This window comes from Haplochromis burtoni, unplaced genomic scaffold (genome assembly GCF_018398535.1).
Source record: "Haplochromis burtoni strain Fernald_Lab_line unplaced genomic scaffold, NCSU_Asbu1 Contig_80, whole genome shotgun sequence".
Lineage (NCBI taxonomy): Eukaryota > Metazoa > Chordata > Actinopteri > Cichliformes > Cichlidae > Haplochromis > Haplochromis burtoni.
In genome coordinates this window covers 150,279-172,556 of record NW_024582441.1, presented here as the reverse complement: position 1 = coordinate 172,556, position 22,278 = coordinate 150,279, and the positions used below count along the sequence as shown (strand labels likewise).

Below are 22,278 nucleotides of genomic sequence, written 5' to 3'. Positions count from 1 at the left end.
GATCATCCAAAGAAAGAAAAAAAAACATTCAGTAATACAGAACAACAACAATAAGGGATAATCATAATAATCATAACAATAATAATAGTTGTAATGGTAACTACTCATCATGGTCATTGGAGGATTAAAATCACACTATTACTAGTCGTCCCTCCCCCAGGGAACATAACATAGTGTACCATGCCCCTGTGTAGGTGTTGTTGGGTACACAGAGAAGTTCATAGATACAGTAAAAAGGAAGGAGCAATAACAGGATTGAAAAAGCACTAAATAGCAACAAGTTTCGTGGATCGACATAGGATCAACATTTTGGCTTTTATTTCTCCCAGAAATCTGAGAAATTAACACATTCCACTCAATGGGGGTACTCAACCCATCTCCTGGAATACATCAAATACACAAAATAGTAGAGGCCTATCCAATATACACAACAATTCCCCTCCCTTCCCCCACCACACCCCTGTAATAATGCTAATTAAAGTGTGTTCAGTAAAGTAACAACGTGTGTTTTTACAGGGACGATTGATTACTACTGCAGAATATGTTACAACACTGAGATTGAACTGCTCTGTGCACCTTTCAGGTGCAAGAGAGTCACAAACACAAAATGTATTGGGAAGAGTTTGCACATAACTGTCAAAGGACTGCCTGCAAGTGGGAGCAGACAGAAATAGAGACATCGGATATGGAAACAGGGGAGCAATTCAAAGAGAGGATGAAGAGGAGCAGAGTTACCCAGGGCATCACAACAGGCTTCCACAGGCTCGGGAAATATCTAAAAACACCAGAGCAGATTGAAAGCACTTCCACTGGGATAGTGAAAAAGTAAAAGAGCAATACACAGAAATATGGGCTAGAGGAAGATGTACCAGTCTCATAAAGTTAAAACCAAGGTAAAAAGAGCTAATATTGTTAGAAGGGGGAAGGGGGGTGACGTTGTTCTAATAGAAAATAATATACGAGACTGGCCAAGAGGATAGAGCTGGGCTGTATACATAGTGTCTCTCATTCTGTCTCCCTCAAGCATCCCCAGTGACAGAAACATAAAAGGAAACAAATTAAGTGCTTGAATAAAATCCACAAAATGTCGAACTACACGTCTTTAAGATAATTTTGCTCTCTATATTACAATTGTTACATGCCTTCTCAACCCTGCTGCTGCATCCTGGCTATAATTATAAACACAAAAAAACAAAAACAAAACCATCGATGGCTGACAACCTGTTAAGCATCTCCTGACTCAACTATGATAAAAAGATATTTACCGCAGCTTTCCCCCATCTCTGTGTCCCCATCATGTAGAAAATATACAAAATTATTCTGTAATTTGCTCTCCCTCTAATTTTTCTGAAGTATTATAAAAATATACAATTCTCCAATAACAAAACTCTTAAAAGTCACATCTTTCATCTGTTAAATTATTCTCTCTGTCCGCCACTTTTAAGAGCCGACACCTCAACGAAACAAGACACCTGAGCTTCAATGCACAAACCTTCTCCTCGTCTTATACATTCATCATCAACATCATCATCATCATCATTATAATCATAATCAGCTTGACCCCCTTTATGTCCATCAGGTTACCCCAGAAATTCAGAGTCTTAGATTGAATCCAGCTTATATTTCTCCTCGTCCTAATTCTTCTCCGCGCTGCCATCACTGGTCAGCGAGACGGTTTTCGTATTTACTAAGTATGTTACGACACCGGCCCAGTTCCTTCCTCATCTCGGCCACTTCCTGTCGGAGGGCGGCGTTCTCTCGCTCCAGGTAGGCAGCGCGCACTGATATCTGGTTCTCCTTGAGACGGCGGGCGTCCCGGGAGCGCTTTGCCGCTTCATTGTTTTTGTGCCTCCTGCTCCAGTACTTCTCATCCTACAAAAGGACCGAAGAAAAAAAACAGCACATATGGATTATTCAGCATCCACCAATGCAATCCACTTATTTTTATTGGGGAATTTCACGATTATTAGGTATAAAATGTATAAAGAAAAGAATCAGTGAGTGTTCTGATTTGTTTCTTAAGAAGTGTGTAGTGTTTTTTCTAGCTTAACTTCTACAGCTATGTGGGTGTTTGGCAATGAAAAGACACTTCTTTGTCGTTGTTGTTTATTTGCATACCACATCCTCAGAATTTGGTTACTGGTTACTGTCTGACAGCAAATAAAGTAAGCAAACAACCTGCATGTGCCACACACAGCTGCTAAAAACTGAATTGCTGTCTTTTTTCTGGCTGTAGAATATTTTATGGACTTCCATAAACTACAGAGTGAGGATTTGCACAGTTTATGATTCTTTATACTCAGTTACAAGTCATCAATCTTATAACTTATACTGGGCTTTTTGTTTATGTAATCTCTGTTTTTATTTTGCAGCTCCTGTGTTTGTTGCTTGTGCATTATCGGATGCCCTCATTGTGAAACTGTTCTGCCTTTTACACTGTTTTCATTAAACTGAAGCGCTAACAATGTAAAATATAAATGCAGACCCAGGCGTGTGCTCATTTCTGATAAAAATAAATATATCAGGTAAACAGCTTAGCTCTCGCCAGTATTTTCCTCAACTGATCATTTTCCATGATCATAGCTGGATAATTGCCCCATTAGTCATCGGATAAATGAATCTCAAACAATGTGGACAGTGTATTAACCATTTGAGCCTCTCAAGGCTTTATCTCTGGTAAATCTAGATGGCATTTTCACTATTTTATGACATTAAAATCATTCGATACAAATTTTAAAAATAACCGATTTAATTACTATTTAGCTGCTTTCAAACTACTTCAGTCTCAGGGCATAAACTGCATGTAAGCCACCTGCATCAATGCTGTGAATACCTCAGCAGCCTCACCTTCATGTTATCGGGTACCAGGATCTTGCGTGCCTTCTTGATCATCGGCTGGGGCTTGAGCTCATCCTCGCTGAAGGAGTGCCTTCGCGGATCAAAGTTCTGCTCTTCCGACGTGTTGGACATAGCCATGTCTGAAGAATCCATGTCAAACATTCCAATCACATCTGGCCCATTCCCAGTGGGTGTGAGCAGAGGCGGACAGGAGGATGAAGAGGAAGAAGAGGGTGACTCACAGGAGTCATTCATTCTCCTTTGACTCCCTAGAATTAAAAAGAAGATAAACCTAAGTACACTAAACACTTTGACAGTTTTAGTGGAAGACGTTTTGACACTTTTTGACAGATCAGCCACAAAAATAAAAAAACAATATGCAGCACTCCATGATAACCACCAGATGGCAGCAGAGAGCTACATTGTTAATAAAAACAAACATTGCTTTGGCCTTAACCAAGAGTTGGCTGGTATTCAGTGAGCTTTCACTGGCAGATAAAAGATTTCATAGTCAAGGTAATGTTTAAAGTATACTACAATAGCAAATGCAATATAATTCAATCATGTAATCTACAAATATTTAGTGCACAGATTTGTGGATGTAACTAAGCAACAAGCTGTTTAAAGCAATACCTAAATTAATTAATTGAAAGCCAATGCTAGCTGTCTCAGTAAGATTTTAGCCATCTTGTGCCAAAAACATAGCTTCAATGCACCTTGGCACAGATTACCCACATCTCTAATACACTAATGGGGGAGTGGAAACTTTTTTTTCTTGAATATTTACCCTTATTTGTTTTGTCAGTAATGGAGGAAAGCATTTCATTATTTTTAAACAAGTGTTCACTTTGTTGAGATCTGATCACTGATCTTTTAACCTCTATGGATGGAGGTACTATCTATCTTTTTATCAGGGTGGAAAGACTTCATCATGAGATAAAGGTAACCTCTCAGAAAAGCTGTGCCATGTCAGAAATGGGTGCAGATTTCCTCTTCATTTCTTACCCATCTGTATAATTTATTATGCATCTGTCGATAATGGGAAACTAACATCAAATTAGTTCTTTATATGTCCCACTGAGTGTGCTACTGATAAAATAAAAACATAACCACAGTCTTGATGTGAATCCTCTGGTCCACAGGCTTTAAGAATATATAACACACAATCACCACTACACAAAACCTCTTGGCCCAAAGCATAACCTTGACAAGTTTTATCACATGAACTGCTGAAAATGTACTTGTGGACCAAAGCTCACAACCAGAACAAATGCAGATAGAAAAATCTATAAGCGGAAATGTTATATAATGTGTTCTCCCTCCTCTCCAATCCAGTTTCTTTAAGTGGGGCCGGTATAGGGTGATGTGTCAGCCCACCCCCCTGTAGGGCCAATGCACCTTACTCGACTGGCTTTTCTTTCAAAGAGCACAAGCCTCCATTTAACTTCTATGTGAATCCAGACAGCTCAGTCATCATCCTTGTTGTGAATGTATAAGCCTGTCCACATGCAAGTGAGGCAATTTAACAGAGATGTCAACTTGACTCAAAGCTCCTCTATGTGTTAGCTGGATACCTAACAAGGTATCTACTTAACACAGCACTGCAGCCTCCCAAATATGGACAAATATCAAACCCAGGGTGAATATAATGAATATTTAATGTAGTTTAATAAAAAAAACAAGCCAGCAGGTTGTTGGTCTGTATGTGCTGCCAGCTGCTAACTATATTACCTGTGAATCTGTAGTATAACAGAACCTACAGCATGAGTAATGGCTATATAATAGACAGGTAATGTGAGGCCATATTTTGACACCAGGTGAACACTGTTCACTCACACTCCCTTGGCAATGCCTCCGTACTATAATAAAACTATTTAAAGTGGTAGATGCACCGGGGCACAATCAGCAGTCAGATCTACGTATTGCTGAAAGCTCTTGTGGATATGGTTAACCAAGTGTCGTGCTGCTTAAACCCAACAGCAGGAACTAGGTAGTGCCACCACCTGTTGTGGTGCTTTGTTGGAGTGAAAACCTAAAGACCCTGCAGTTTACTGCTACCTCTCACCTCTGACTTTCGGGCAGCTCTGGAACGCAGATTTGCCAAGGAGATTTGGTGCATTTTTCGTTCACATGTTTCCACCGTTAAATAACAGCAGGATTTCATTTTTGATTACAGGGCCCGACATGTGCCCTCACACTTTCCAGAACTTGTACAACAGCATTCCAAGAAAGCCCAAAACCGTTGCGAAGGTAAACAGGGGTCATTCTCCTTGGTTACCTAATAATTGTTCATCGTTAGGCCGTCTGATATTTTGTGAGTACATTTGTGATGTTGCAGTTTAGCATTAAAAGGAGGCAAATAGCATCTAGACGTAATTATAAGACTTTAAACAAAGGGACATTGATCAAAATGCACAAGCCTTTATCATGCAGTATAAATGTCTTATCGGAGTTTATGAACGAGTGCTTTGTAACTGAAGGAGTGAATTAAAGGTCTTCAGTCAAGATCCCATAAAGTATAAAGCTCCCCTCTTGATATCAGTGCACTTATTGTCATTCATTGGTGATCATATGTTCAGTGTGAAGTCCAGCAGGCACAGGGAAACTCTTCCTGTTGTCCCCCCCCCCTCCTTCTCCTCTGTGGACTCCTCCTACACGTCTGCTGGCCCTGCCTCTAGTTCTCTCACTCCAGTACTCCCAGCCTCTGCACGTGTAATGACGCGTGCACATGGCTGTGGCGTGTGAAGTGGGGAGAGATTTAAAGACACGCAACCGCAAACACTCCACACACACTGCTGTCTCTCTCTCTCTCTCTGTGTACTGTTTTGACCCTGCTGCACAATCATTATTGGCCGGGAGTGAATGCTGATTGTGTTGTACACTGCAGTGCACAGATCACATGCCAAACTACACCAAACTCTCTTGTCATAGCTATGAAGTTGATTCATCAAATAGCTCAGGACTCCTTATTTTGCTTTACCTATTTTTTTTCAAGTTCTTCACTGCTCTTCAGCTTTTTGTTTTTCTCCCAATCAGTTTTTACCTTGCAGCCATGCAACCAAATGGTCATGGTTTCATGGTTAAGGTGCAAATTTTAAACTCTGTTTTCTTTTTAAAGCTTACTTTGTTTACATAACCATGTGATCTCACGGCCTCAGCTTGACCCCACAGGACAGCGAAATGTTTGATTGCCATGATAGTCACTGTGAAGCAAGAACAGTTGAAGTCCTGAATCATTAGCCCACACTCCACATAACCCTGTTTACATCACAACTATTGTTATTAAACCGAAAGGTCTGCTAGTCGACCAGCAGCAGGTGAAACTTTGTCAACTCTGAAAAGCTTGGAAACCATTTTCCACGACTGTTGCTGTGAGGTGATCTTGACAATCCCTAGATAATAACCAGTCTCTGCACTGGCCATAACAAACTAGTCGATATTAGTCAACTCACCATGCAGGCAGTCAGTTCCTCCTGGAAGATTCTGTGGCTGAGCCACCTCCAGACCGATGAGAGATGGAGAAGAAGAGGTAGAAGGTGGTGAGGATGAAGATCCAGGTGGGGATGAGGGTGGTAGGCACTGGGAGCTCTGGTTGGGCACAGCTGACTGCGGGCTCTGTGAGGGAATCTGGGCTGAACAGGAGCTGTTGTTGTTATTGTTGTTGTGCATGCTGCCCATTCCATTTTCAGTTAGAAACTCCTCCAAGTCCATATACTGAAGCTGGAAAAGGCCCCCATCCGCAGGCACAGTGCGATCCCACAAAAGAGGCCCCAGGAACTGGTTGAAGTTTCCTCCTCCATTTCCACCTCCTCCACAGCCATTACTGCTATTACTGTTGACTATTCCACTTCCATTCCTCATTGGGCACACTCCCAAGGAGTCCTCATCGAGGTCCAGTCTGTCTTTATCTGCCAGATGGGAATAAAAAGCAGACTTATTAGTGGAATATAAAAATGACGATGCTTACTTTTGGTGTCACTTTAACAGGTTTCAGTGGACAAGAAGGTGGCCTTGGGATAGTTCACGCTTCGGCTGCTTTATGCTAAAAATCAGCTCTTCGTATTTGCACAGAACTAAATGGCACTTCTACAAAATCCCCTTCTCCGCCTATCTCTCATACAATCACACACAGAAACACAGATGGGCCCAGATGGTAGCTGAATTGCAGCATTAACCAACAGCCAAAACCGATTTGCTGTCATAACGTATACACAAACTCCAGAACAAATCTCACAATAGCCAGGGATACATTTGGCAGAGAAAACGCACCCAGAACGCATGCTTGTATGGGTTTAGATTTACAGCTAAACCAAAGCATGTTATCACCCAGTGTAATCTAGATCCTAATTTGAAGTTGCATCAGGGATTATAATTCAGCTCATCTGGCCATGGTCACTGAGGAGTCATCCTGAGCACATGTCCTGGGGCATGAAACCTTTGTGGCCTTTACATATGAAAAATTACTAATAGTGGTACATATTTTTATACAACAGTAATAGTGGATGGAAAAGATTTATCCATGCTTTTCCACTGCGTAGAGAAGAAGGCAGATTATGCTGGTAAAGCAACACTTTGACCTTTTATTAATTAAATTCACAGAAGGGTCTCACCTTTCGAATCGCATGGGTTCTTTAAACGCTGGTCTCCTTTCATGGGGTGCTGCAGGAGGGATTTCAGACCTGCCATAGAGTTGAGGTGCCCCCCTGTCAGGGAGCCTCCAGGTTGAGTACAGCTTCCAAACTGTGGGCTTGCCCCAGCTGGGAGGTCTGGGGTCGGAAGCTGGGAGAGTTGCCTGGACATCCTGGACCAGACGGGTCGCAGAAATACACCTGGGGCACTTGAAAGGGCTAGGCGAGCTGACAGGAGTACCTACCAATGGGACAAGCAGGCTGGATGACTGTGGCTGTGAGCACAGGAGGGGTGGGGTGGTGGGCAAATACAAAAAGGTAGTTTTGAGACTTATCTATGCCGAATAGAGCATCTGTTATATTGTAATTACAGTCATGACATTGGCATGGCAATATGTCAGAAAGTTTAAATTACACACGCAAACTCTTACCTTTCACTTGTAGATATAAAGAGTTCTTTATTTCCCTGCAAAAATATTTTCCTCGAAGTACTCCATTGCCTTTGGATGTTGTAGATGAAGCTGTTATTCTCGGAGAACAGTGTGGGAGGGACAGTCAGACCATCTGATTAGGAATACTGTCCATAATAAAACTGCAAAGGCGTGAAAATTCCGCACACACACTTTGCACGCACAAGAAAAAATATTACAGTAAAAACTTGAAGAGCGATATCCCGAGTTAGTGGTGCGGTAATTTAAAAAGAAGTACTTATAATAATGAAAGAAGATCGCAGAGAGAGACTTCCTCCGTCAAAACAAAACTGTCGTGGAGAAAGAGGAGCATTAAAAAAAAACAGCCAGCGACGCGAGCTGTACGTGGTCAGATGACAAGTTGTATTGCTGCTTCTCTGCTGTCGCGCTCTGCTGTCCCTCGGTGGGGAGGGGGTGGTTGGAGAGGCTGGAGGGGGTCGTTTCCTCTTTCTGTCTGTACTTTTTTTTTCCCATCCGGTGGATCCAGTCACGGGCGCACGGGCTCGGATCTGTGTTTGGGCCGCGCGACGTACTCCTCCTCCTCCCGTTTCTCCCTTTCTCTCAGCTGGAATGGACACGGGCAGTTCACGTGACGTCACACCTCGAGAGAGGGGCGGGGCCCGGCTTTAACAGATCTCTCAATTTTCGCCTAAATTATTTATGAGGACACACCTACCCCTCGTGCCACACCTCGAGGGGAGCAGCAGGTTGTGTTGTTTTTCCCGACAGGTACAACCACAATTATTTTTGTAAAAAAAATAAAAATCAAACAAGAAGCAGGAAATATGTAAATTAGTCTCAGCGTCACCATGGTGATGGGAAAGAAACCATGAGAAACAGCTAACTGTGCTGTAAGCTGGGGGTTAATGGCGTTTAGGCTCGCGCTCTCCGTTGGAGCATAATTTGGCTTTCTCTAATATTCAGGCACTGCTGCATGACTTTTCCAGCTTCCTTGTAATCCACGGAAAACGTGAGTGCGCCGTTTTTTCAGGCGAGAGGAACGCTTCTGCACGTTGCCTGCCGGCGTACAATAGCAGCTCAGGCTCACGTGTATGAGGCACGCGGAGTCGAGGCCCGTCTGCTCACAGCTCGGGCACTGATAGGCCCGCGGAGAGCTGCTGCTCCGCCCTTGCGCCGGAGCCGATTGGGCAGAAATAGGTCGGACAAGCCCGCTCGCTCGGATTCCCTCCCGGTGCATGCTACTGCCGCGTGAGACCGAGCAGCTCGAAATACAAAAAAAGCGCGAGGGTTGTCTTGTCTACTGTACAAGTTGAAAAGCACATGCAAAACAATGCGTGCAGCAGGAATTCATCCCCTTTGATTTTTTTGCTCCAGAGTTAGACATGCAGAAGTTGACGTAAATAGATTACAGACAGACCAGCATACAAAAGACGCATTGAGTAATTGCATTTGAACAATATGCCCTGAAAATAAATAAGTGAATGCAACTGGAGGCAGGAGCACTGGAGGAGGAGGAGGCAGCCCTGTGTTCAGCCCTGTCCCGAGAGTCCCTTTTTTTTAATGATTATTTTTCCGAATTAACCTATCAGACTCCAGTCTTGTCCAGCTGTGTTCTCCCAAGATTATAACCACGTGTCACCCCCACATAAAAAATATCAGAGTGGATGAATCATCATTTTTTGTGTCTGCAAGCAAGCCAGATCATCAGCATGAATTAAAACTCACAACACTTAAAGAGTTCTTAAATTAAAAAAAAAAAAAAAAAAAAATATATATATATATATATATATATCTCTGCGGACAATTTATGCAAAATTAAATGCACAGAATGCACAGAAATCTGCTTATAAACCACATTAATTTCCAGAGGGGAAAAGGTGCTTTTAAATTAACTATGGGTTACTGAATCTGGTCGCTACAACAATCTTTTTTTGTTTCATTAATCTGGAGCAGACAGCCACACAGCACCAGCGTCTCCAGTCCACCCCCTATCGCTGTAAAATCCATGTGACTGCCACACTCATCCCCACCAGGCCAAGAGCACACCATAAATGAGTTGCTTACTGCCATCTTGTGGAGCCAGAAGTGAGTTTTGTTTTTGTTTTTTTCTCCCCACAACAGTCATATGTGCAAGCTTTGATCAGTAAAAAACATTCTTCATCCTGGAGGAACTTGGCTGATAACATTAGTAAGTCTAAGCACTTCAATGAGCTTTATTAGTGTACCTACATGCTGATAACCACTTAATCCAAAGATTCATGTGAACGTCATCCTTGACTTTCACATCAAGTCATAAATGCACTTTACATGCCCTTTCAGAAACAACTCGCTCATGTTCGATAACTAGCAGTTTTTACCATTTCCTGGATATTGCAGTAACTCTGAATCAGAAATGAAAGGAAAACAAATAATTACACTTAAGGTTTATTCATTGCTGAAATATAATCAACTACTGACTTCTCAGTAAATAATGTGATAGAAATCTACTAAAACTATTATTTTTCTTTAGAAGAAAAAAAAAACAAGGCTTGACAGGGGTATGAACATTTCATATGTGTGAATAAAGTGACAAGATGTATTTTGAACTTATTTTTCTTTAAAAGAAAAAAAAACAAGGCTTAACAGTAAGAATATGATTGCAGCTCAGCAAAAAGTAAAAAGGTAGAAGGGGTAAGTATAAGATTGGCATGAAGACTGATTGGGTTACACACATAAATACATGGAATATTACATTTGTTTCTATCATGATAGGTCCTTGTTTTAACACACCGTGAAGTACTGTAGAAATAATCACTGCTAAAAAGAGCATACAAATAACATGAGATAAACATGTGTTACAGTCCACTTGTTTAACCTGTTTTCAATCTCTTGGTATAAAAGCTAGGAAGATCTCAAATAAATGAAGTAAAGTGAACATCATAAGCAAGGCTTCTTGTAAGTTTTTCGTCATTTTGGCAGGAGAGGGGTCCTTGTAATGCTAATTACCAGCAACGTTGACATTTTATCTATGTGTGATTAAATCACTAGGGAATATAGAGCAACTTTCAAATCAGGTTTACACTACAAACTTCTGGGGATATACTGAATAAACCATCACATACTGTAGGAGTGATTTCACAACCTCAGCAAAAAACTTGACCAGAGAACAAACATGCACTGACAAACTATCAACAAAGGTCTTTGTCCCCGTGTCCCTACTCCTAATAAATGCACTTTACATTTTTAAAAAATCCTCAGAGCCTCTAATTGAACAACAACAAGACAAAATACACAGCAGAGACGTTTATCATACAGCAAGAGGTGTAGCGGGGCTTCTAGTTATGGGTAAGAGATACATTAGCAGGTCATTTCACCTAAACTGCTCTAGTAACTGCACAGTGTCAGCCAAGCATAGTGTCAATGCACTTAAGGGGTTAATTAATGATCCTATGGAAACAGTCACGTCTTTGAAAACACCTTCCAACATAATCTGGAAGAATTTCTGGAGATATTTTATAGGACACTCTACAGTAGTTGTTAACACACTCATTCTAATAGTCAGCAGAGTAGATGCAACAGAGACACGAGGCAAATTTTCCTTAAGGCAGCAGATGCCTTTTCAAGTCCCTTTTTTTTCTCTCACTTCCTATTTTAGAACTGAAACATCCCTCTTGTATGCCACTCTCTTCAGAAACCAGGAAGCTCAGTATCTGTATGGTCCCTGTAGGAATGGCATCTCCTCATGACCCTCACGGGTCTGTCTTTCTCCCGGTCTTTTTGAAAGCTTCAGCCTCTTAGCATCTCCCCTCTGCAGTCCTTTAGCCCTGCGGCGGCAGGACACTTTGTGCCTGTGAAGAAGGGTAGCGTTCCAAAAGCGAGCTGAGCAGCGTCGGCAGGAGAAAGTCCCTCTGGCACGGTGGGAAGCCCGATGAATGAAGACTGCCAAAGGCCTGTAAGACTGCTTCCCACACACACTGCACCTAAGTCGCTCCTGAGTGCTCAAGGCTTTTTGTGGGTGTTTAACTGCCATGTGGACAAGCAGCCCCGCTTTACGGGAAAACACAGAATTGGGGCATATTGGACAGCCAAAACGTTTCACAGGAACTTTGAGAGATGACAGGATCTGCACTTTCATTCCACCAGTGTTGACAAGCTTATATCCACCACCACCTGATCCTCCTCCTCGCCTAATTGTCAAACGAAGAGAGCCTTGTTTTTTATTCAACTGCCCTCTTATTGTACAACTGATCTTTCTCTTTCGTTTGATTTCATCAAATCTGACTAAATCTTGAGATTCCCATTTATTTCCCTTCCAATCTCTCCTGTTGGACTTTTTTTTTTTCTTCTTGTGTCGTCTCATGTCATCGTGCGACGACTGGACGTCGCAGTCGAGGGTTTGGTGGGGCTGGGTGCCTGACTGATGATGGGGATGATGGTGGGAGTGATGATGATGGTGATGCAGATGATGATGTTCAGTGGAGGGCAGTTCCGTGAGGGGCTGGAACGGGGCCGTGGTGTGAAGAGTTCGGCTACGGGATCCAGCTGGATATATGTGTTCTCCTTTAACTCCGGCTGGAGAATGCGGGTGTTGCGGGGGCATGACTGTAGAGTTGGGAGGAAGTGGCTGAGAGTAAGCTGGTGCCGCAGAGGCAGAAGACTGAGTAGCTGCAGCATCATAAAAGAGGGGAGAATAACCAACTGGTGGCTGTGGGGGTGCTTGTTGGTGGCTATGAGTGACAACACTTAGACTTTGCCCTCCGTGGCCTTCGTTGGAAGGTGCCATCTGAAGCAGTGCATTCGTGGCAGCCTCACTCTCAGAGGTTGACTGATTAACATCACTCCCACCTCGGTTGTCTCCAGACCCACTGTTGCTTTCTTGTGGGTTAGACTGTTCAGGGCGGGTCATGCCATGCTGAGACTGCTTGTGTCGAGTGAGGCTGTTAGAGTAAGCAAACGCTTTCCCACACACCTCACAGCAGAAGAGCTTTTCACCCCCACCTTCATGGACCGTCTGGTGATGGGCAGTCAAGTGAAAGTGGTGACGGAACGACTTCCAGCATATAGCGCAGGTGTAGAGTCGAGGTGGCGGCGGGGGCTGTGGTTGGGGTGGGGGAGGAGGCTGCGGCTGGGGGTTGGTGTCTTGAGGCTTGACGTCTTGGGAGTAGGGATAATAGGAGGAGGTGCTTGGTGCTTGGTTCTGGCTCCGGTCTTGGGCCACGCTACATTGAGGATTTGGGTTAAAGCTGTTAAGGTTCTCTGGAGCCGGTGTGGTGGGCACCTCTTCCATCTCCCCTTTCTGGTGGAGTTTACTGTGCCTCCTGAGGCTCTGGGAGTAACCAAACTCTTTCCCACAGATGCTGCATTTGTAATTCTTTGCCCCGGAGTGGACTGTTTGATGCTTGCTGAGGTGGAAAGCTTCTCTGAAATACTTCCCACAAACAGTGCAGTGATGGGGCTTCTCTCCTGTGTGGATGCGATCGTGCCTGCGCAGGGTCTCGCGGCGTGCAAATCCCTTACCACAGACACTACAGAGGTGAGTGCGTGGGAGCCCACTGGGGCCCATTCTGGGGGTGTACTGCCTACGTTTGGGGGGCTGTCCGCCAGCTGCAGGATCTTTCTTAGCTCTTGGTTTGCGGGGACGTTTTGGTTTGGCAGTAGGATTCTGCGGGTTGCTGCTCATAGCCTCTTGACTCCCACCACCTCTGAAATTCTTATCCATACCAGATGTGGATGAAGGTGAGCCCAGAGGTCCTAAACCAAGACCACCTAGCAGACCTCCTATGATGTCTCCCCTGTCATCCCCTCTATTTCCACTGTTACTAGCTGCTGTTATAGCAGAGATTGCATTATTCACAGAGCTAGTGACATCATCTTCTGAGTCATCCAGTAGAGAAGAGAGGGGCAGGTGGGGCTGTTGCTGCGGATGGTGGTGCTGGTTGTGGGTCTGTGAATGTGGATGCAGTGTTGGCGCCAGGGGTGCCTTTCTCAGAGCTGGGCCCGCCATCCCACTTCCACATGGGGAGGCACCAGAGTAGCATGGAGATGGATTACCTTGAGAACGGTGGTCATCATGGTAGCCTGTGTAACGATTCCGAGAGTAGTCAGTGGGGTATTTACCATCTGCTCTGTCCCTGTCATTTGAATTCCCTCCCCTTCCAGAATGAAACAGACCATCACATCCTAAACCTGATTTTGGTTCTCCTTCCCTCACAATGATTACACCATCCTCTTCCTCAGTTTTCCCATAAATAACCCCTCTATTGCTTTGATAAGTTCCCCCTCCTCCATTACCTCCTCCACCCCCTCCCTCGACTCTGTCCTCACCATCAGTTCCTGTCTTGCTGCCCCGTTGTTTGGGTCCCCTACCTGGCTTGCCGCAGGTGCCTGAGGCAGCATGGTTGAGTAGAGAGGTGCTCTCACGGAAGGCACGACCACAGGCGGGACATCGGAATGGCTTTTCCTCATGTATCTTCTCATGCCGTGTCAGTGACTCTCTACGATTAAAAGCCCGAGAGCAGGTGGAGCAGCCATATGGGCGGGCTGACGAGTGTATAACACCATGTTGCAGGAGATGCCCTTTTTTCTTAAAGCCTTTGCCACAATCAGGGCAATGAAATATTTTGTCTGGGCTAGAACAAGAATTGGAAGAGGGTTGGGGAGGTTCTTGGGTCGAATGGGGAAGGCTTGGATCAGACTGTGTTTTTATGTGAACAGGGTTTGGGCCAGTAGTGGCAGTATTGCTAGTACCTGCTGCGGTTGGCTCATGCATGCGCATATGCCTGCGAAGGCTTGAAAGTTGAGGGAAGCTTTTGCCACACTCTCCACAGCTATAAACTGGCTCTGTGTCAGACTCTGTGGTGTTGGGTTGCATTGAGCTCTGGTTATCAGATTTAGAAAGGTGAGAATCATTAGTAACCAGTACTGAGGCAGCAGTGGAAGACGGAGCAGAGGAGGAGGAAGAAGAAACTACTGATGAGGATGAAGATGATGAGGCAAGCAGGGATGACGGTTCTCCACCCATGTTTGACATACCCACCCCGCTCCCAATTAAAGCTGGCGGCTGACCATGATTTAGCCCCCCGTTACTACTAGTGCTGGGATTACCACTGTGGCTACTGTGCCCATGGTTGCTACTGCTACTACTGTTGTCAGATTTTCTCTGTGGCAAATAGCCGGCCATAGCTTTCTTCCTCCTACTGCTACTGCTGCTGCTATTACTACTTCCACCTCCGCTGCTTTCCCCTTTACCGTCATCCTTAGACAAGGATAAATGAAGCGGCAAAGGTAGGGGCAAACCTGCTTCCTGCTGCATCAGAGAAGCTATCTGATTTGACGATAGTACAGGAATGCCCTGGAAGTCAAAGCCGCCCAGCGATGAGGGCTGAGAGCCTGGGTGGAGAGGGTGATGAGGATGAGAATGAGAGTGAGGATGAGAAAGGGTGTGCGGTGGAAGCTGCTGCTGCTGGGGTGGTTGCTGTGGAGTCTGCTGTGGCTGGGGAGTAGAGTGGCCATGAGTGTGAGAAGAGTGCAAAGCAGGAGGCGGAGCAAGGCTAGTACTAGGCTCCCCGCCTGTCTGACTTAAGCCAATGCCTAAATGGTTATGAGTTCCCTGTTGAACAAGAAACTGTTCTAAACTAGCATTAGCAGGCACCCCAGAAAGAAAATACTGATTAGCGGCTAACATGCAACTAAACTGTTGATGAAGGCTCCGTGCATCAGACTGGGCCCCAACCAACTGGTGTCCCAATGAGCTGACTGCACTGCTGCTAGAAGGGTTATTAGAGGTTGCCACAGAGGTTGAAGGGGAAGGAGAAGAAGAGGAGGGGCCAGGTGATGCCTGGGGGACAGAGAGGCCGGGATGCAGAGGAGGGGGGGGTGGAGGTGCTGATGTTACTAATCCTCCTAATCCCCCAGCGCTCCCACTACTGCTACTTCCCCCAGCAAAGTGCTCAAAGCGGCCTACACCTGGGTGTAACTGCTCCTGTGCTAGTGCTGCCTCAGACGGGTGGAAAGAGCGCAGGAACTGTGGATAGCCTGAAGAATGGCTTGAGCTGCTGCTGCTCATCTTGCTTGACTTTGAACGAGAGCTCTGAGATGAGGAAGGCTGTTGTTGTAAAGGTGGGGGAGGAGGGGCACTCATCTTGGCAAAAATGGAGGCAGAATCAGAAAAGGCGTTACCTCTAGACCCCTGCAGGGGGCCCAAGCCAAGTCCAGACAGAAGAGCTCCAGGGGACTCAGCCTGCTGCTGCTGCTGCTGCTGGAGTTGATGCTGGTGAAGCTGCACTTGCTGCTGATGCTGTAGTTGCCGATCTAAACCAAGGCCTTTGAATTGGTGGGCCTGGTGCCCACTTAACATCTCTATAATGTCCAGATTGTATTTTCCAAATTGGAACATTTCCCACTCACTGGCACATGGGGATGCAGGTGCCAAACCTCCAGCACTAGGGGCGGCGAAAATGATCCCACCACTGACTGGTGAAAGACAAACTTAACCCTAAGGGTGAAACTAACCTACAACTTCTTTTTCAAGAAATACTTAAATGATAGCTTAAAACTAAAAGTTCGTCTCTCCAGATTGTTTAGGTCTGGTGCTGCTACTCTCTGTTGATCATCCACTGCCCACGCACTACTTCCAAACTGAGAGGGGTAGCCGAGACGACAATCTGATGATCAGACGGTAAAACGTGTCTTTTGGCAGGTAGATAAGATCCACCTAATTTTAAAACTTGCTTAGAATAGTTTTTATTGAGAAGCAGTTCAAATGACGACTTCTTGTTTCCTTTACTGCGCTCCTTCACCTAAGCAAGATTCCTCATCGGTGTTCAGCCAAGAAGTTCCTACAGCTGAAAACACAAAATCAAACAGGAGTGAAAGTCATAGCATTACTACACAGTCTATAAATGTATTTAAAATTCACTTATGCCCCTTCTATAACAGTCCTTTAATTTATTGAGGTGAATTTGTACATGCTTAAATCTCAGCCTCAAATTAAACTGCAGCAATACACAGACTATAGTGAGGATGACACAACCCACCAACCTGACTTTAAGTAGCCTTTACTTTTAATAAATATGGCATTTATACCTAAAGTGAATACTTCTTATAAATGGAAACATTTAGTTGAGATGTGACCAATACACAACTACTGCTGTTAGGCTGGAAAAGTGAAGGTTTCTACTGGTATTAGGAAAAGAATCAATTAACAAATCAAGCTTAGCATTTCACAGCTACTGAGCAAACTATTAAATACATTCAACATTTTACAATTTGTAATGACTTACCGGTATGTAGTTCTTGTGGACTGCAGCACAACTAGAATTGCTGCATAAAGGCCAATTCCTTTATTATTAGACTCATAATTGCTACAGAAGACAAAGTTATTTTTTAAGCATTTTTAGTGTCTATGCTTACGGGTGCACGGTATGAAACTAGGCAGATTTTTATCTAACCCTTTAACCCTAACATGCTGCAGCAGTTTGTGAAGAATCTCGTGTGTTTTACATTATGAATACAGCATTTGCGTCTCTCTAATAACAACAGTTACTCAGGAAGATGTAGAGAGAGAGACGTGTGGCAGTGTTCCACGAAAAACCACATCACACAGCAGATTTCTTGGTTCTGGTTAAGAGCAGGTGTGTCTGTGTGTAAAAACTGGTTGTTTTGACTTCTTAAAGCCTTACATGACACGGATTATATGTTATTTTTACTGACTACTTGAGTAAAGTGACTTCTCTCCACCAGTGGTGAAACAACAAAGACATTTTGCATTACTTTTAACCTACACTACTTAGACACTAGCCACTTCTTGCTATATTTTACCATGTGTTCTGTAAGAATTCACAACTTCAGTAACAGTTTTCGCATTGCAATCTCTTTTACATAGCGCAAGAAAACACGAGACGGCGTTTATTGTAAACGTACAGTCAAATGTAAAACTGAGTACACAACATGATTCAGTAGCTTGTGGTGCCACCTTTAACAGTAATAACTTTAAGTAATCATCAGTATGCGCTCATCAGTCTCTCACATTATTGTGGAGAAATTTCAGCACAATCTTTATTACAATATGGCTTCGGTAGGTTTGTGGGCATTCATTTAAGCACAGCTCTCTTGAAGTTGTGCCACAGCATTTCAATCATGTTGAGCTCTGGACTTCGGGCAATTGCAACTAGGGCTGCCACGATTAGTCGGCTAGTCACGATTATGTCGGCTATCAAAATCACTGACGCGTCGTTTGAAGCTTTGTAAGATCCCAAAAGACGCAGGAATAAGTAGCAGGATTTAAGAGTGTAATAACGGACTGAAACAGAAGATGGCAGCACTGCATGTACAAGGATGCCAGCTGCCGTTAAACCCCGAAGAAGAAGAAGCAGTGTCCGGTAACGTAGCTGTGTCCAAATTTAGGAACCGCATCCTCCTGTGCCCGCATTTGTAGGCCAATTACGTTACAGCGACACGACGAAGACTGTACAAATTCGAAGACTCCAACAAATGCGCCCTTCATTTCCCCAGATTTGAAGGATGGGTTGGTGTATACTTCGTGGCCCAACCTATCCCAGAATTCATAGCGTGGCCTTGCTCAGTTTCCATCAATGGCGGCAGCTAGTTAGTTTTAATATTACTCTTATTATTCTTTCTGGGTCACAAAATAAATGTTTAATAGTCGACTAATCGCAAAAATAATCGGTGACTAGTCGACTATCAAAATAATCGTTTGTGGCAGCCTTAATTGCAACGCATTGATTCCTTCCTTTTTAAGCTGGTGTGCTTGGGATCATCGTCGTGCTGCAAGACCCAATTTCAGCCAAGGACAGGTGGCCTCACGTGTGACTCTAGAATACTTTGGTATACAGAGGAGGAGTTCATCAACTGAATGGCTGCAAGGTCTCCAAGTTTTGTACTTGAAAAACAAACCCAAATCTTCAACCCTTCACCACTGTGCGTGACAGCTGGTATGAGGTGTCTGTGCTGATACTCTGTGTTTGTTTTCCACCAGGCAATGTGTAAACACACACCTGAATGACAGACCAGAAAACTGCCAAAATGTCTGCTTTTACAGCTTCTTACCCTCTTAATTCCTATGGATACAGTAAGGGTGTACTTAGTTTTTCACAGGACTAGTACGACTCATTAAATCGCTCTTGTTCTCATGGCTGCATTTCAGAAGGTTTCAGGGTTTTCAGTAGAACTCAATCCTTGTGATAAGAGAAACTTCAAAGATGCAAATTAGATACAAATTAATTTAATGAGGTTATTCACTCTTAAGAATCCTTTTAAAGATAAGTTTCTGTATAACTTGAATCATTAGACACATGGGAGCCTGTTAGCCAATTATCAAGACTTCACTTTCCAACATTAAACTATTCCATCATTTAAATGCAAATAAAACTGCTTTGCAAAAAAATTAAATTTTCATTCAAATTTGGCAATAAGTCATGCACGTTTTAGCCCCAAAATGTACAAAACCAACAATGCTGACTTAGATATTTTAATGTTATTGTGTCAATTATCACACAATTCAAATGTTAGTTTTAATCTTAAAGGTCCATGAGCAGGTTATAATATACATAAGGAATGTTTTTAAAAAGATTAATAGTAATGATCAATTACCTGAGCAGGTATGATGGATGTAATTACACAGCAACAGTAGGTGTATAGTACCTTAATACAGATCAACAGGGTGGCTGATCTGCAGATACATACATATATTTCTTATTAGCACTTTTATTTTTACTTCTTTACGCTTTATGTGATTTTCTTGTGCCTCGGGTAGCAATAAACTTAAACCAGTCTAACCTCCACTACCAACAAGCATGGGCACAATCTGCATGGCTTATTAAAACAAGTAGGCATAAATGGACGTTGCAATAAAAAAAATAGTATGAAGTTGTTCCAATTTATTCGAATACTTGGATGGCTTAACATGAACTGTCTACGGCAGATTCACTCACTTTGCTCACCTCTTAAAAAAATCTTACCGTTTCCTCTAATTGATGCGATGAAGCTAGAGGGGAGTGAGCTCCCCGGGCAGATGAGGAAGATAATCTATCGCACATTTGACTGCCTCTCATTTTATAATGCACCTCGGCAATCCTGTAAAGAAGGGCAGAAAATGCTCAAATTAACACAGTGTCGCTGTACAGTGTAAACATTAGCAGTCCGTTACAGGCGCCAGTTATAACGGATGCACTTGAGGTGGCATCCTGAAATAGTATTGGCTAACATTTGGAGGAAAGTGCGGGGAAGAAGGAAAAAAAAAACACACACACACAGAGAAAACATTGGAAGCGCTTGCATGCAAAACTTCACGGTTCTCCTTAGCATCGTATTTTACACTGGCTCGGCGTGTTTAGCTGTTTGCTGCCACACACACGCAGTCTACAAAACCACATAACCGACCGACCGCTAATGTTAGCCGTCATTTTAAACCACAAAAATACAGGCACGCCGACTGCCGTTAACACTGTGATGCTAGCGTTAGCATATACATCTGCGTAACCTATAATCGGCAAATGTTTACCTACGCATCCAGTTGCAGGGCACAGTTGCAGACGGATGAGGCCTGTCACGCCTTCTTCTAACCGCCTAGCTAGCTATCGTCCGCTTCCATTTCTGCGTGCTGTTTTCCAGTCGTTAGCCAGAGCCATTTTCACTGATGCTGAGCTGGGTGAACGCTTGCACAGTTCCCCCCAAGAAATCGACGCCGACGGGTACCGCAGCCGCCTCCTCGCCATTTGATTACGACATGTTGCGCTGTCAGTGAGCTTTTGCTTGATGTTTCGGCGGCCGAGAAAAATTAGGATGCTCGGTGATAATATTTTTGGGTAAAAGTGAGTGACGTGTGCTCCCTTAACATTGGTCCTTTCCGGCCCTTGTAATATTTCCGGGTAGCAGCAGCGGGGCTCACAGACGGCGGTTTAGGGCTCACAGCGGATTCAGCACCTTTGGTTGCATGCTGGGCTAAAAGATGAGCATTTTCACATTGCCTGCTACATCAGGGTACAGACCCTGTGTCATTGTATTACAAGTTATCAGTATCCGTGAAGCACTTTACCCCCCCCAAGCTCCAATATGCATGCCTTGGAGGCCTAGAAATAGTTATTATGTTATGCTACACAGGGCATTGAAAATATATAAAATTAAGTGAAATTAAAAAAAAATATTTTCCCACTGGTGATTTAAGCTGCTATGATTTTGTGGATTTTTCTCCAGCTGTCCTGCAACCTTAAAATTGGATGAGCGGTTAAGAAGATGGTAAATGAGCCGGTACTTATGTAATGCTTTTCTGCTCTATTTGAGCACTCAAAGCATTATCTTACTGCAAGCCTCATTCACACACAGGCTTTTTCTATACCAAAGCACTTTTAACATCAACTAACCTGCAGAGTGGGAGAGCTGTCAAACCAACAGCCCTCTGATTGGTAGATGATGTACTCCATCTCAAGATCTACAGCCACAGGTGGATAGATGAAACTAAAACGTTTGTTCCCACATCATTTTATTTTTCTGCTTACTTTTTGTTAACGGTATAAATCTTGGCATGTATCTTTTTTGCAATTTTTTTAAAAACAAGGCAAAATCAAAATAAAGAAACAATTAAAAAAAAACACACAAATATATAGAAAACTTAAGTGCAGTCTCAAAAACATGTAGATTACAGATCAGAGTGACTCTACAGAAACGCTAAACATTCACACATTTAGTTTTTTGGACTAAGCTGTATTTAAAATCAATTGTCAGGATTTAGAAATGCTTTTAATTTTCTATATTTTCTATATTTCTATACAAATGTAGAGGGTGACAGAAGGGGATGCTAGGGTTAGGGTAAGATTGAGGGAGGTGAACTGAAGTGGCGACCCCTAACAGGAGCAGTCCAGTGTTTTACCTAATTTGTCTGGATGTGTATTAAGGTGTATAAAAGCTGTACTGCTGATGATGATTAATACCTGCAAGAGGTGGTTCTTTAAATACTTTGCTCTCAGATTCCAGGCTTATTTGTGATTTCTAGGGTGTTTAAAAGTAGAACTCAGCTTCAGCTTTCAGGCCCCACACTATTGCTACTATTAAGATCAGGCTTAAAGCTTTCCTCTTTAATGAAGCATATATTTAGGGCTGGATCCTGAATCCTCCATTAGTTACGCTGAAATAGGTCTAGGCTGCTGGGGGATTCCCATGATGCACCATGAGTGTTACTCCTTCAGTCACTTTCTTCACTCACTATGTGTTTACACACTCCTCTGCTGGAGGTTTCTTCCTGTTAAAAGTGAGTTTTTCCATCCCATTGTCGCCAAAGCACTTGCTCATAGGGAATTATGTGATTGTTGGGGTTGTCTCTGTATTTTATTGTATTATTGTACCATCTTTACCTTAAAAATATAAAGCATTTTGAGTTAATTGTTGTT

The 22,278-nt window shown here is 43.4% G+C and overlaps 2 protein-coding genes across 8 annotated transcripts; both read right to left on the bottom strand.

Moving 5' to 3' along the window:
- Window positions 1-281: 281 nt before the first annotated feature.
- Window positions 282-9,614, bottom strand: dbpb (D site albumin promoter binding protein b). Of its 2 annotated transcripts, none has more exons than XM_005925327.3 (5): window positions 7,898-9,614; window positions 7,449-7,707; window positions 6,291-6,746; window positions 2,848-3,107; window positions 282-1,872 (listed from the first exon to the last, which is right to left on the bottom strand). In XM_005925327.3, the coding sequence occupies exons 2-5, from the start codon at window positions 7,636-7,638 to the stop codon at window positions 1,657-1,659; spliced, it is 1,122 nt and encodes a 373-aa protein (XP_005925389.1). In that variant the 5' UTR covers window positions 7,639-7,707; window positions 7,898-9,614; the 3' UTR covers window positions 282-1,656. The 2 variants fall into 2 exon arrangements, with proteins under 2 accessions (XP_005925389.1, XP_014190024.1); XM_014334538.2 differs by having other exon boundaries at window positions 7,449-7,741; window positions 7,898-9,613.
- Window positions 9,615-10,303: 689 nt separating this feature from the next.
- Window positions 10,304-20,876, bottom strand: si:dkeyp-69b9.6. Of its 6 annotated transcripts, XM_042222121.1 has the most exons (5): window positions 20,397-20,874; window positions 19,855-19,969; window positions 19,487-19,565; window positions 17,158-17,197; window positions 10,304-16,719 (listed from the first exon to the last, which is right to left on the bottom strand). In XM_042222121.1, the coding sequence occupies exon 5, from the start codon at window positions 16,269-16,271 to the stop codon at window positions 11,580-11,582; it is 4,692 nt and encodes a 1,563-aa protein (XP_042078055.1). In that variant the 5' UTR covers window positions 16,272-16,719; window positions 17,158-17,197; window positions 19,487-19,565; window positions 19,855-19,969; window positions 20,397-20,874; the 3' UTR covers window positions 10,304-11,579. The 6 variants fall into 6 exon arrangements, with proteins under 6 accessions (XP_042078055.1, XP_042078057.1, XP_042078054.1 ...); XM_042222123.1 differs by having other exon boundaries at window positions 10,304-13,954; window positions 14,243-19,565; window positions 20,397-20,876; XM_042222120.1 differs by having other exon boundaries at window positions 10,304-17,197; window positions 20,397-20,875.
- Between the last annotated feature and the right edge of the window lie 1,402 nt (window positions 20,877-22,278).